The sequence below is a fragment of the Etheostoma cragini genome, chromosome 14 (assembly GCF_013103735.1).
Source record: "Etheostoma cragini isolate CJK2018 chromosome 14, CSU_Ecrag_1.0, whole genome shotgun sequence".
Taxonomy (NCBI): domain Eukaryota; kingdom Metazoa; phylum Chordata; class Actinopteri; order Perciformes; family Percidae; genus Etheostoma; species Etheostoma cragini.
In genome coordinates, this window is record NC_048420.1 from 8,985,947 (window position 1) to 9,000,439 (window position 14,493).

The 14,493-nt window shown below is 42.2% G+C and overlaps 1 protein-coding gene and 1 long non-coding RNA gene across 12 annotated transcripts in view; both read left to right on the forward strand.

Annotated features, from left to right (window-relative positions):
- The window catches only part of LOC117956659 (receptor-type tyrosine-protein phosphatase U-like), a 203,807-nt gene extending 196,853 nt beyond the window's left edge, over positions 1–6,954 (forward strand). For 6 of the 11 annotated variants that reach the window (XM_034891839.1, XM_034891841.1, XM_034891840.1 and 3 more), the window contains 4 exons: positions 1,052–1,108; positions 2,293–2,450; positions 3,633–3,768; positions 5,905–6,954. In XM_034891839.1, coding sequence (XP_034747730.1) covers positions 1,052–1,108; positions 2,293–2,450; positions 3,633–3,768; positions 5,905–5,967 — 414 coding nt within the window. In that variant the 3' untranslated portion in view covers positions 5,968–6,954. The remainder of the gene's footprint in view (positions 1–1,051; positions 1,109–2,292; positions 2,451–3,632; positions 3,769–5,904) is intronic. The other 5 variants (XM_034891848.1, XM_034891847.1, XM_034891845.1 and 2 more) reach the window with 1 other exon arrangement.
- Positions 6,955–13,154: 6,200 nt separating this feature from the next.
- Positions 13,155–14,493, forward strand: part of LOC117957008 — a 131,769-nt gene continuing 130,430 nt past the window's right edge. Inside the window, exon 1 of the long non-coding RNA XR_004659418.1 lies at positions 13,155–13,509. This is a non-coding gene — a long non-coding RNA (uncharacterized LOC117957008). The remainder of the gene's footprint in view (positions 13,510–14,493) is intronic.

Here is a 14,493-nt window from a genome sequence, read left to right on the forward strand (position 1 = left end):
CCCCCCCCCCCCCCCCCCCCCCGGTTTTAACCTGCCTGAACTCAACCCGGCCCCCGATGACAGTATGGTGCACGGTGAAAGGCTGCACCTGCGTCAAGTTTTCTTAGTTTCCCTCATGAGACCTATTTATACTCTCCACATTGTACACCCTATTCTTCCCTAACATCATTTACTGCAAGGATGTAATTGCCTTCCATTTGCTGTCTTCACAGCATAAACATACAGTACATTAAGTGTGAACTCTGAATCACTCTAAGTTGCTTTGATACGTCAGCTTGACAAACGTTAATGGCATAATTGCTGTTTAAATGTCTAATTTGCTTATCATGTGAGATGTTTTTGCTTAATGTTGGATATGAACAAAAACACTTCCTCAGCCCTGCCTCAGCAGGGCAAAGACCCAGCTCGGTATTGCTGTGGAAGGCATTTTCAGGGACTGAATCAATTCATTTATCTTTAAGAGAGTTAATGAAGCCTGATGGTTCTATAATGATTCTGATTTGTGACCTAGGTCCCAGCTGGTGTTTGTTGTTCCCAGCAGAATGACTGGCTACATAATAATCCTACTTTCCAAAAAGCAACTATATCAACAGTATGGCAATGTTATAAGTTCTGTATCGTCTCAATACTTGTTTAATAAGAACATGTGGGCCTGTTATGCAAGTATGTGATATTAGAACAAACTCTGAAACACATTTGATATTGACCATATCCAAAGTTTTTCAATACATTTGAGAATGGCTTTTTTGTTTGAATGTGTGTGTCTGTGTGTGTGTTGTCTGAGGAGTTTAGTTTAGTTCGAGCTTCACCTTTAGCTCCAATCCTTTGACCTCAGTTGCCTCAGTAGGTTCTCAGCAGTCTCCTGTAGATTCCTGTGTCCTTGTCTTGAAGTCTCCTTTAGTTGACAAACCCTCGTAGCTCCTGTGACCCCTCACCCGACCCTCACGCTGGTCTAAACCTCCCGTGTCAGTGCCCCCGTCACCTATCCACTCCGACCCCTTGAATATCTCGACTACATGTCAGACAACTGTTCCCACATGACTCTCTGCAGGATCCTGAGGAGACAGACACCACAGAGCAAGACACCGATAGCCTCTGTCCAAAGAAGGTACTCCACTGTCCTGAAGTTACTAATAGTTAGTAATAATGAACTGTGATAACAGTATTTAGTGTAACAAGTGACACCATTGTTTAGACGATTGCCCCACACACCAGTGTAGTATTTTTTAATGCTTGTTGTCCCCCAAATTTAAGGTGCCTTGTGCAGTTTTGGACCACTGGTAGTGCTATGGAGCAATGTTATAATAGGCAGCTTCCTGTTTGTTTGTATCTTGTGTTCATACACCGGGACACACATTCACATGCACAGGAACTTGAGTTGTTACCACCAAGCAGTTTATTTTGGTTTTTTACACACATTTCCATTAGCAAAAGTTGTAGATACTCATTGGTACTTTTTTTGTGACCACCTCAGTCGAGGTTCCGATAAAAAAAAAAAAAAAAAATGGAAATGGCAGTCTGCAAAACTAAGCTGAACACTAAGAATTACTCTATGTACACTGCGGTGTACAGTTGATGAAGTTTGGTTGCCAGTTTGGAGCAGCATCGCTAAAACGATCAGCGGAGGATCGCACCGACCCTGAGGGTGAAATCTCCTTTTATTCTCTCACAGCTGTTATCAACCTTTTCTCCTTTTACCTCTGACACTGCCGCTTACGCTACCTGCCCAACGTCAAACAGCACACAGATGAAGTTAGCAACTAACTGCTGGACATAATGAAGCATGTAGCATGGCCAAAGTCCAGCCTGGAGTATTAATATAGCGGCCGGTGACCCCACCCCAAACCCCAGAGTCCTTTGCAAAAGCCTGGATTCCATCCAACTTGCGGCCCTTTGCTACATGTCATCCCCCCCCCCCCCCCTTCTGGTCTATCTGTACTATCTAACAAGTAATGTTTAAAAAAAAAAAAGTAATAACAACGGAAATGTATATATGATGGTAACTTTGTTTACATTAATGTGTTCTCACTTTAATGTTGTAAGCACAGTACACTGCTACGTACTGCATCTTTAACGGCCAATTAGAAGTTAGGACCAGGAGATCTGCACAGTTAAGAAAGGTTTCAAGGGTTGATAGAATCCCCTCTGGCTGAAAAAACAGGTAGATGGTTGAGTGAGTTTGTGATGCGGGGTGTGTGTGCGGTGTGTTTATACATGCATGATGTCTTCTATTGGAAAAAATAAAACTGTTCTCACATCTTTCTCCCTCCCCACAACTCTTGCTCTCTAAAGCTTCAGGAAGGCCAGCTTGTGGTGCGTCACTTCCAGTTCCTGCGCTGGTCCCCATACCGCGACGTGCCCGACTCCAAGAAAGCCTTCCTCAGTCTTTTGGCTCAGGTTCACAACTGGCAGATGGAGTGTGGAGAGGGACGCACCATCGTCCACTGCCTGTGAGTCCGCTTACACGCATCTGCAATGTGTGTGTGTGTGTGTGTGTGTGTGTGTGTGTGTTTCTGTCTGTCTGTGCCTGCGTGTGTGTTTTAGATTTAACTCTCCTGTTGTCCTTGGGTCAAATTTGACCCATTTTCAAACTTTCTTTATCAAAAGTGTTTGTTTTTGTTTTTGTTTTTTTAAACCAGATTACTCAAAAATAACTTCATAAAGTTGGCTAGATGCCTAGGTTTAACACACAATCGATTGATTATTTACATTTGAGCTATACAGACAGGAAACAGGTGGGATTATGTGCTGCCAGTTAAAAAATGGAAATGGTTTCAGAACAGTACCCTGTCTACACTTTGACATGGATACCAGTCTGGGATTATCCATTAACAAATGTCCCTCTGACCTAAACTATTAGTCCAAATAATTCATCATTCCTGCTTGTATTCCTTTACTATATTATGTATAAATTCATATAAATGAAGTTTACTGACCATGATTAAAAAAAAGAAGTGTAAAACTAGTTTAATAGTTTATTAAAAGAATCCCAATTAGCTGACGCCTAGACCACCGGCTCTAGTCTCCTGGGGTCCAAGACAACAGTACATCAATGACATGACACATAGAGTGATCCCAAGTTTCCAACCAAGTCGCCCTACTGTAACTGTAGTTTAAAAATAGTCATTATATTTGTTTAGGCCCGGTGGGCCACCTGGCTGCAATGCACTGGGGGAAGAACTGGTAACGTCATTCTCGTCTGAATGGAAAGGCTTTAGAAACAACATTCCTTGACGGCGGGAATTGGACCTCAAGTAAACTGGTTTCTAACGAGATATCACACTGGATTCATACTGTATTATTCACCTCACACGTCTTTACATGAGCTGTCTGCCTTAGATCTGTCCTCCATCTCCTATCAGGCTCTTTGAACTCTGGAGGTCAGGCAGGCTGTGTGTTAGACATCTCATATCTGATTTTAATGAGATCTTTACTCAGATATCCATCTTAAAAGTCTGCTGGATGGCCTTTTTGCGACGGCATGCTTGATCTGTGCTCAGTCAGACTGTGACATTTCCATCTGAGAGGCTGCCTGCGCCGCTGAAGAACATCTTTATTAGGTCACTCACGTCTTTATACTTCTGCTCTGTGTGTTTGTGTCTGTGCGTCTTCCTTCCTTCTTTCTGGAGCAGGAATGGCGGCGGTCGAAGCGGTACTTTCTGTGCCAGCACCATGATCTTGGAGATGATTCGTCACCACAGCGTGGTGGACGTGTTCTTTGCTGCCAAAACGCTGCGCAACTCCAAGCCAAACATGGTGGAAACAATGGTGAGCACGCAGGGACCTTCATCTCCCTTTTCTTCAACATATGATATCGCACCACACGGCTGCCTCAGACAGGGTATGTCAGTGAAGACGGAGCCACTATCCACAAATAAATCCAAGCATTTTCTATTACTTGGTTCTCTTATTTAATATATTTCTGAATATATTTATTTAGAAATAACACATTGGTTGACATTTCTAAATGTAAACAGGAATTTGTTTCCCATACATATGTAGATCAATTTTTAGATGCAGCATACAACATACAAAGTCAAAGAAAAGCAGCTACTTGAGAAAATGTGTTAAGTTAAGGAACATATTTGTGTTCATCATGTGATCTGACTCCAATTTATGAACATGCAGTAACAAGAACAAAGAAGAGGCAGAAGGGAAATGGAGCTCAGCGGTATGGTTCCAGAAGGGAAAATCTCGTTAATTTTCTCCATAAGAATTTTGGTTGTTTGCCACAATGTTTAAACGATCCGTACCAAGAGCTACGAGGTTGTGAAATGAAGGGTCATGCCTCTGCAGAAGCCACAAGTCCGTGTCATATCACCCTTGTTTTAGAAGAAACGTGTTTTGTTCACGATGTCATGGAAAAGTACTTCAATAACCCAAAATCCTCAGTGTAACGGCGACAACTCTGATTGATGGAGCTTGCTGCTACCATGGAAATATTATACATACAAACCGGTTAGGTCAGTTTTAAAGGACTTCACAGATGGCTGACAAGCCAATAATTAGACAAAATTGCTGAACGTTTTAACAACTGAAAAGACAAAAACAATTTAACATTTAAGAACCTGAGTAAGCAAGACAACAACAAAAAATAAATAGCACACCTCAGGTTTTAGTGTCACACCTTCAGATTCTGAGAGCTGGGGCTTCTGCCTAAATCCATTATTTAGCATTCTACAGTCCTACAGGGACAAATCCATAGTGGAGGAGACAGCATTACCAATCTCTCCAGCCACTGTCACCGTAACAGACCAGCATGCAATGCAGCTATATGAAGGACAAGATGGCTTTTGAGTAAGGAGATTACACACAAATACACACAAAAATAGACAGTGAATGCATCATTACATTTATATTTCGAGTTGGGGTTTTTAGATAGCAGTATTAGGGGTTTTGACCCTTTCTTGTCCGATAACCCAAAGGTTTAAAGAAAAAGACTGGATATGACTAGGCAATGGCTATTTTAGCCTAGCGTAGAGACTTGAAGCAGGGGCAAACAGCTAGCCCATCTCTGGCCAAAGGGAACACAATCTGCCCCCTGAACCCTCTAAAGCTCCCTTATTAGGACGCTATTTCTCTTTTATTTAATCTCGACAAATTACCGATTGTAAACACCACTTACTTTCTCAAATATTGTCTTCACTGTGGGTTTTCCAGTCAACCACAGAAAAACAAGTTATTTATAAATGTACAATTCAGGCCTTAGTGTTCCCCTAATACCATATCTGAGGTCTCTTTCCCAAAATTCAGCCTTGGTGCAGAATCAGAGCCACTAGAGTCAGTCCCACAATGAACTTTCCTTATATGTATGTGCCATTTCTGAGTCTGTACTTATTGAGGAGGAGAGTGGTAGAGGCTGGGGGTGTGGCCTTGACCAACTGCCCCTTTGCTTGTTTAAAAAGCCATGAGGTCTCTCTCTCTCATGGGTGGGCCAAATTCTCTGTGCGGGCAAATCAGAGAAAGGAGAGGTAACCTTGCCCTTTATGACCTCATAAGATCGGCCCATCTGAGCTTTCATTTTCTCAGAGAGAGCAGGATACCCAGGACTCGGTTTACACCTATCATCATTTGTAGCCACTGGGCACTAGGCAGGCTCAGGGAACTCATATTAATGTTAAAAAACCTCAAAGTGACAAGTAGGATCAGTTCATTGTTGGTTTCGGTCTACACATAATAAGAGAAGACAAATACAGACCACCACTAGATTGATCCTTTAACTCGGGTACACACACCAAGAACTGGATAACAATGTTTGATCATTAAATTACTTCTGGGATGCACTGAATATTATTAAAGATGATTTCCAACAACATAGGAACATTTAAGGAAACATTTCTAGCTCATGCAAATGATTTACTGATATGAAAAAATAATCTTGATCAATATCTGTGTTTATTCCAGGAGCAGTACCGGTTCTGCTATGACCTGGCCCAGGAGTACCTGGACTGTTTGGAAGTCAGATAGCACCAATCCCTCCCGTCTGGTCCCTCTTGGAGAACAAGGTCTGCATCCTGGATCCTGGATCTGTGCTCCTGCCTCCTTTAATCCATGTATACAGCTCTGGTTGTCTTTCTGCACCATGCCTGGATGAAACACTGTCTGCCGTAAAGACAACAACAATTTAGAAAGCTCACTGGATAACTTGTAACATACTACTGACACCCTTTTTGCTTCTCCTCGGCGTTCTGATCCAACCTGTACTCTTTTGTGCCACTTCACATCTGCCAAACCAGAGGACGCTTAACAGGAGTAGAGTCGGTTTTATACCCGACCTCTGTCAAAGCAGCCGGACTAGCTGTCGTGCATCTCGCCGACAGGACTCAAAGAGCTCAGCTGTATCCTGCCTTACTATGAACAAACACTGAAAGGGAACTACAGTTGATGCCAACCACTGGCTGATATTTTGTGTTTGTTTGTAACACTGTAAATGGTGCAATCTGCTGTTGGTGAACATCCCATGTCGTACGGTACTAAATATGAACTTTATTGTGGGTGAGGCTAACGATTGAAGGTAATCTGTGGGAAGAAGTCAGTCAAATCTGACGGACATATCTGTACAGTAGAGTTGTCTCGGACCTAATTTCTCTTTATTTATTTTCTCTGTGTATATAGATGGTTTTTTCCCCTCTCCCCTCCCCCCCCCCGGTGTTTCTAGATGTTCTTAACGTCTTATCAATGTGCCAATCCATTCTCTGTGTGTTTGTAAATGGGGACCACTTCAGCATCTGCATGCCCAGTCTTAAGTGTTTCATTGCAGTGTGTGGCCCAAGTCTGCTTCACGGTGGATTCTGCAACGTTAATCCCTCTGCTAGTCCTCAGAGAGCTCCGCAAAGAATAACCGCGTGTTGCTGTGAGAATACCGCGAAAAATCTGTCGCTTTCTAAATTTGTATTTATTCAATGTGTTTTATTTTCTAAATAGTGTATAAAACAGGAAAGTAAATAAAATATGTTGTTGCTTAACAACCATGCTTTTTGGAGAGATTCTTTTGGGTGCAGGCCTAGGGCCCCAGGACAGGAACCTCTGTGTGAAGGGACTGTTAACATTTCAGTCAAATAAGCACAAAGCCACGCTAAAAGGCCAAAAAATAGACCGTCGAAAGACCACAAAGAGATGTGAAATGACCAGAAATAGATGCCAAATTACCATCAAGAGACCTGAAAGGATCACCAAGAGATGTGGAATTAAGATACACAAGATGACCACAAACGCAAAGACAACCCCAAAGACTACAAGGAGAATCAAACCAACCACAAAAAAACACGCTAATTGACCACAGAGACTCATTTCTATAAAGACGCAAAAACTATCCCCAAGGAAGTGCAAAACAAAGAAAAGCAAGATAATCACAAATGACCAGCGACCCCATATGGACCACAAAGACATGCTCAACAACCATAAAGGTACGCATACACAACTATGAAGACACAAATAATGACCATCAGGAGATGCAAAATTAACAGAGACTCAAAATACCTAGAAAATTTAAATGGGAAATGACCATAAAGAGATGCAAACTACTATACTGGTTGACACCAGACACTGTCAGTTGTAACAGAGGGGTCAGTCCAAAGGGGCGTCACCAACGGACGCTGCTCAAATGCCTCTAGGCGCAATTAGATCGACCTAAAACCAATCAGACCAACGATCCGGGTGACGTAGCAGCGACAGCAGCAACAACATGTCAAAGTGTCCTTGGGCAAGACACGGAACCCCAAGTTGCCCTTGATGCTGCGCAGCGGAGTGTGAATGTGTGTGCATGTTTATCTGATGAGCAGGTGGCACCTTGTACGGCACCCTCGGCCACAGTGTATGAATGTGTGTGAATGGTGAATGTATCCTGTATGATGTAAAAGCGCTTTGAGTAGTCGTTAAGATTAGAAAAGCGCTATATAAATACAGCACATTTATTATCGAGGTTACAATTTTGCCACAATATCGATATTGACGTATTTGGTTAAGAATATCGAGATACCTGATTTTTATAGCATGGCGGGGTCTTGCTCCTAGAAGGAGAGGCGGTGTCGGGCGTTTTACACGGCTGTGTCCAGGAGCTCATCATCTCATAATTTGTCCATGGCTGTTGCCATTATTGATATCATATTATCTCACCGAACCGTTTCTTAGTGGCAAGAACCCAAAGCTTTGAGTCTTAACACAGTTTGACTCATTTTACAAATGTGCCCCTCTTGTGCTTGTGCTCAGCATGTGCCTCTATGTGGCACATGCTGCGACCTACAAAAAGGTATTTTATGAGTTTGTGATGGGAGAGTTGTTGATGCTCCCCCGTCGCACCCCCCAACCCCCCCCCACACACACACATCGACCAGCACTTCCACCACCGCCCCCGCCACTTATAGCCAAAAGATATATTGTTGCTTAAGAATCCCACAGTTAATTTGCTTGACCTGTATTTTAATTTACGCTTATCATTTAATTAGCAAACTTAATGGACTTTTTTATCATTGCCACCAAACAGAGCCTCTAGGATTTAGCCATCTCCTTAATTGGAGAGCCTTGATGATCCATTGATGGAGGGCTCGACACACTGAATCTGTATGTGGCGCTTTACAAGCGATGTCACGTCTAGTTACTGTGTTTTTGGAGTGGCTGATAAGCTGCGGTGATTCACTGGTTGACCTTTTCCTGCACTCTGTTACTTTATCAATATACTGTTCTCTGCTGCATAGGCACTTTTTAAATGAGAGACAGGACAGCAGTCGATTATCTTTCAAACATACTGTTTGCAGAGAAGAGTGCTTGTACAGCAGGTAGAATGAACTCCAGGAACAGTCTGGGAAATGTGATGAGGGTCAAAGGTCACGCTAGGATGTATTCTTCGTCTGTCAGTGTTTTTCCACAGGTTCAATTACATTCTCTTTGTGTTTCTCCCTTTACTGCATTTAAAAAGATGATGAAAAGCCGCATAATGCGCCTCGGATAAAAGAACAACACAGGTGCTATTGTGTGCAGCACACAAAAGGACGTGGATGACGCTCTCCTCAAAGCATCGGTTTATGTCAGCTTACACAAAACTGCAAACGTGTTTTCCCTTTATGTGTTGCTGGAAAGACAACACAGGTCCTCGCTGCCTCTTTCTTTTGGAGGCTGATCTCAATGCATAAGAGGACGTTGTGCATCTCGTTGCCAAAGCAGCAGTGTCTGTAATTACTGTAGAAGCCGTTGTTTTAAAGTGAAGGGCTGTATTCAAGCACAGGAACTGAGACTCTAGATGACTGAATGCAATGGAAAACACAAAGGGGGGGTCCGGGGACGCTTATCTTGATTATTTCATTAATCACAGGAGATTTTCCACACACACATACACACACTCATCGGGGAATTAACTTCATTCCAGGCAATCAACAGAAACGTACAGATGATCTAATTAGTATATAAGGCGGTGATTAAACTCAGTGATGTTAAAAGTGCCGGCCGTGTTTCAGTCCGAGACTACCGGCAGTCGCCGCTCTCACAACGGCTCTGCACATCAATAGTTTAGTAGTTGCTCTTTTGTTTCATTTTTCATTGTCACACCATCCTACTTAGAGAGCAATCGCAACAGACTTGGGCATGCCTTTGATTGTTCAAATTCTCCCTCATAAGTTATTAATAGCCACATAAAAGAGCAGACACGCCGAGCTGTTGGAGCTCACTATAAGCCAACGGTAAGAAACGGTGGGCTGGTTTCCACCACAGATCGTTACCACTTGTCTTTAGTTGAGTCCAGCAGGCTGTGCACGACAAAGCCTTCTCCTTATCCCTGTCGTGTTGGTCCACAGCTTTTAAACATTATCGTGTTATGACACTAGATATCGCCTTAGATTTTGGATATCGTAATATTGTTAATGGCTTAAGTGTTGTCTTTACTGATTTTAAAAGCTGCATTACAGTAAAGTGATGTCATTTACCAGACTGTTGTTGTTGTTTTTTAATATGTCTTTGGGCATTTTAGGCCTTTATATGTATAGGGCAGCTGAAGACATGAAGGGGGAGAGAGAAAGGAATAAAGAAATGACGTGCAGGTCGGAGTCGAACCCACGGCCGCTGCGTTGAGGAGTATACCTTTATGTATGGGCGCGCGCTCTATAAGGTGAGCTACCCAGGTGCCCTACCAGACTGTTGCTGACTTGCTGTTCTTATTTTTTTGCCTTTAACCCCTTGGTCATTATATCTACATTACTAATGATTATTTCTCTAAAATCTAATTGGGAAGATATTTTGTTAAAGCACCATTAGTCAAGCCTACAATATCGCTGCAATATCGACATTGAAGTATTTGGTCAACAATATCGAGATATCTGGTTTTCTCCCCATCGCCCAGCCCTAGTGTAAATCAATCAGTTCAGAACCTTGGGGCCCAATGGGCTGATGCTGGGATGGACGGTCATGCTGGAGCCGGCCCTGGAACGCTGGCTTCACATGTCTGCAGAAGGAAAGCTGTGCAAACACAAAAAAACAAAGATGCATCTCTTGTCCCTGCTGGCTTTGAATCAAGGCTCCAGCCATGCAGTGGGCAGCCACATGAATCAATTAATCTCCTTCATTTTATCCCAAATGCACCATGGAAGGTGGAGCGCAGCCGGGCTGCTGAACAGAGAAATATCAGTGTGTCTCCCTACTGATGGCGGATTCAATTTGAGCTCCATGCGGATTCATTTTATCTCTGATATGACTTTACATTGGATTAAATTAGACGGGTATGTGGACCGGAAGCTTCTCTCTCATCTCTTAACACAGTCAAATTGAGATAATGTTGCACAAGGTCTGCAAAACCTATTCCAAGGTGGTCGGGCTGCCGACGATAAAAGCTGGTGTTTTTTTAAGAAAATGTCTCATTCAGTATGGCAATCATCATTGATTGTGTCAGGCCCAGCTGATAGAATGTCCATGAAGGCGGCAGTTATTGGCAAATATGTCGACTGGTTTTGGTTTGGAAAGCAGCACATCAGTCGGGGGAGCCTGTGGCAGTGTTGAAAACATGGGACAGGAAAAAAAACTACTAATGAGACTAATGCTCTCCCACCCACAGCATAATGTATTGAGGTGGGGGGGAAGATGCGAATTGATGGCCAAGGGCGAGTCAATAATGACCCCGCTGTATTCCAGTGAATGCAGTTCACAGGGCCTGCATCTGCATCTTCCACCTCTCTGTGGGACCATAACACAATAGCGATAAGCTCGGAGGGAGAATGGGGGGGGGGGGGTGGCGTGACCTGCTTGAACATGACTGATATGAGTTATGCTGTGGCCCAAACACACACGCTTCTCACTATTGATGAATCAACAGCTGTCAGAGCTCCGTGCCAAACACAGCTGATAGATATGTTTTCACACAAATTAGCATTTCTGCTCATTTGAAAATGCAATGACCGTTTATTTAAAGTTTTATTTTGACATTTTCACTCTAATTGGAAAGTAGTAAAGATGCAAATACATCTCATCATACCCTGTCATAATCGTTTTTTTAGTTTATTAGTGGAGTGGATAGACAGGAAAGAGGGAAAGAGATAGAGGATGACACACAGAAAAGGGCTGCAGGTCAGACTCAAACCCGGGCCGCTGCAGGACTCAGAGTTTACACACTCATGCTAAAGTTGATTGAAAAGAGGAATAAACATATTTTGGAAATTGATCTTAATGCATTAATTCAAAAGAATTAGGAAAATCCAACCTCTTAAGGACACCAATTTTCTTTGTGAATGAATCATGTATTGTAAATAAATGAATGTTCTTCCTTAAAATACAGGGGGCATTAATATACACACCCCTATGTTAAATTCCCGTAGATGCAGGAACATTTTTATTTTTATTATTATTATTTTTGAATAATTTATGTATTATTGTTTTATTATTTGTTATTTCATGGATCGAGGATACTATGCATCCTGATAATGCTCCATTGGCTTTTGGAGTTAAACTAACCTCACATCATCACAAACCCTTCACCATACCTAGAGATTGGCATGGTGTTATTTCAGTTAGCTTAATATCTGGTTAGATTTGCATCAAGAGATGCATCTTATGGAAAGTTCCCCATGCCTATCTCTATGTATGGTGAAGGGTATGTGATGATTTGGAGCTATTTTAATTCCAAAGGCCAAGGGAACTTTATCAGGATGCATAATATCCTGGATCCATGAAATAACTGGGCTTTAAAAATAAAGATCTGCCTGCCTCTTTGGGAATTTAATAAAGGGGTCTGTATATTTATGCCCGCTGTATTTTAAGGAATAACATTTATTTATTTACATTACATTATTCATTTACAAAGGAAATTCGTGTCCTTAAAATGTTGGATTTTCCGATTCTTTTTTGAACAACTTTAGCAGAGGTGTGTAAACTTTCTCAAGCCACTGTACATGACATTACTGGGTGAGCTAGAGGCCACCCCTAAAAATGGGAGCTATGCAAAAAATAGGAGAAGTGCATACAGCGGTTATCATAGCATTTCTCGGGTTTATTACACTGCCATTATTAAAGAAAGCAACCAAATGTATCGTAGCTCGACTCATCATTCAGGGGCTTAATTGTCTATAAAGCCAGAATTATCTTTGGAACAGTTTTGAGGAGCATACATTGATTTGCTGCATAGTGACTTTTTTGTTGCACAGTTAGGCCTACCCGTTTTTGAGGCTTGTGGTAAATATGAAAAAAATAGACAAAACCACAAAACTTAATCTAACTCAAGTTAGGTCCTATTGTGCTTAAATTATTGATGGTCATATCCAGACCACTAGTAACAACTAATCAACCAGTTTTAACTAAACGGTGTAGGATCAACGCTGGACGATGACTGAACTGCCTACTAATGATAAGCTGTTGGGTGGCAGTAGGCCTACAGTATGTTCGTCAAGATAAAAGTACTGTTCACTGTGTGCCAGCATTTAGCAACTGGCCTAATTCCCTGCTGTAGTCTATCAGATACTATACTGTCGGGGCGTTGCCTTGGCCTTGGCCCATGACAATGTACAATCTATGGGCGTAACGGACACTTGCATGAAAGCTGGGATCTGATAGGCTACTGGATACAGGGCTTACTAATTAATGGCATTGTTTTCACCTGTGTTCCGGCGCAGGGGCAAAAAGCGCACTCGAACACCCCCTAAGCAGCCGGTTAAAATGTATCTATTTGTTTTTTAAGTAAACATTTATTGCTTAAACTGTGAATCTACCAATGCTATTTTCATCAAAAAAGGTAAATAATGGCAAGTTGGTACCTTTCATATTTTTATTTTACGCGAAAACGACCCCCAGGTGACCCCTTGAACTGATTGGTTGCGTTAGCTAGCTAGCTAGCTAGAGGAGGAGCGTTTCACCCAATGAGCTAGGTTTGGTTGTATTAGCATAGTGTTAGCTGATATGCTAAAGACGGACGTCTCACCTGTCAAACTTGGGCTGCAGTGTGTCTAAATGGAGGAATTTATCCATTTAAAAAGAACCAGGGTGGAAGAAGCAAAGGACTGGACCGTGTCAAAAAGCAGACTGATTCATATCCTGTGAAGGGTGAGTCAACATTTCTTTAATTTCAATAAATAGTGATTGTTAGCACCGGTTAGCGAAATTTGGTAAAATAACTTGGTAGGCTAGCAAGCTAACTGTTGGTGTTTGGCCCAGAGTTTTTTTTTATTGACAAAATTCAGTATACAAAGAATCAGGTTAACAGTAATGGCACATGCAGGCAAAGTGTTTGGGCCAAAGTTACCGTGTATCATGTTGTATCATACCTGCGTGTCCGCTCGGTGTGAGTTTCCTTTTGACCATTGCTAATGATTGGCCATCTTGGGCGGTTAGTGATGGTGTCCTGTACAGTATGTGACGGTTGTAGTGCCTGCTCCTGGTGTCATTTCACTAGAAATGTGGCTATTTTATTTAATTAAGGCTATTAATGTTAGCGCTGTTACTTATAACGCATTTGCCCGCATGGTGTAAACGAATGGTTAACGTCTTAAAAAGGCATTGCGTAGTATCTTTATTAAGGCACCCAAGATTTGGCCTTCAGAAGAAAACCACCAGTAGGCTACAGACAGTGGAACTTACATTTTCGTCAAAGCACACCTGACGTTGTTATTCTTGTTATATTTAGTTTATTAACTTGAATTTGGATAAATCTGTACTGTTCTTACCAATTGAGCTCTCCCATATAAGGGCCGGACGACCCTGCTTGGAGAACCAGGTGCATAGATACATGAGCTGCTGGGCTCTTTCCTCTCCATGCAATGTGTACATCTGTTCTGGTAGAATACTACAGCAGCTGAATGCTAATTAAGGTCAAGTAGTTTATTAAACAGGACTTCGTTTAAGCCCCTTGTCATGTAAATTGATAGTAGGCTATGTTTTCATTGTGCATATTCCCAAACAAAAATGCTTATTAAATAAGCAAACAATAAAGCTGGGGCTTTCAAGGCCCCTGGTGCTCTGGTGCCCCAGGGCCGTTGATAATACAGTCTTGCCCTGTAGCCCCCCTTGCCACAATTATTTGCTGACCTA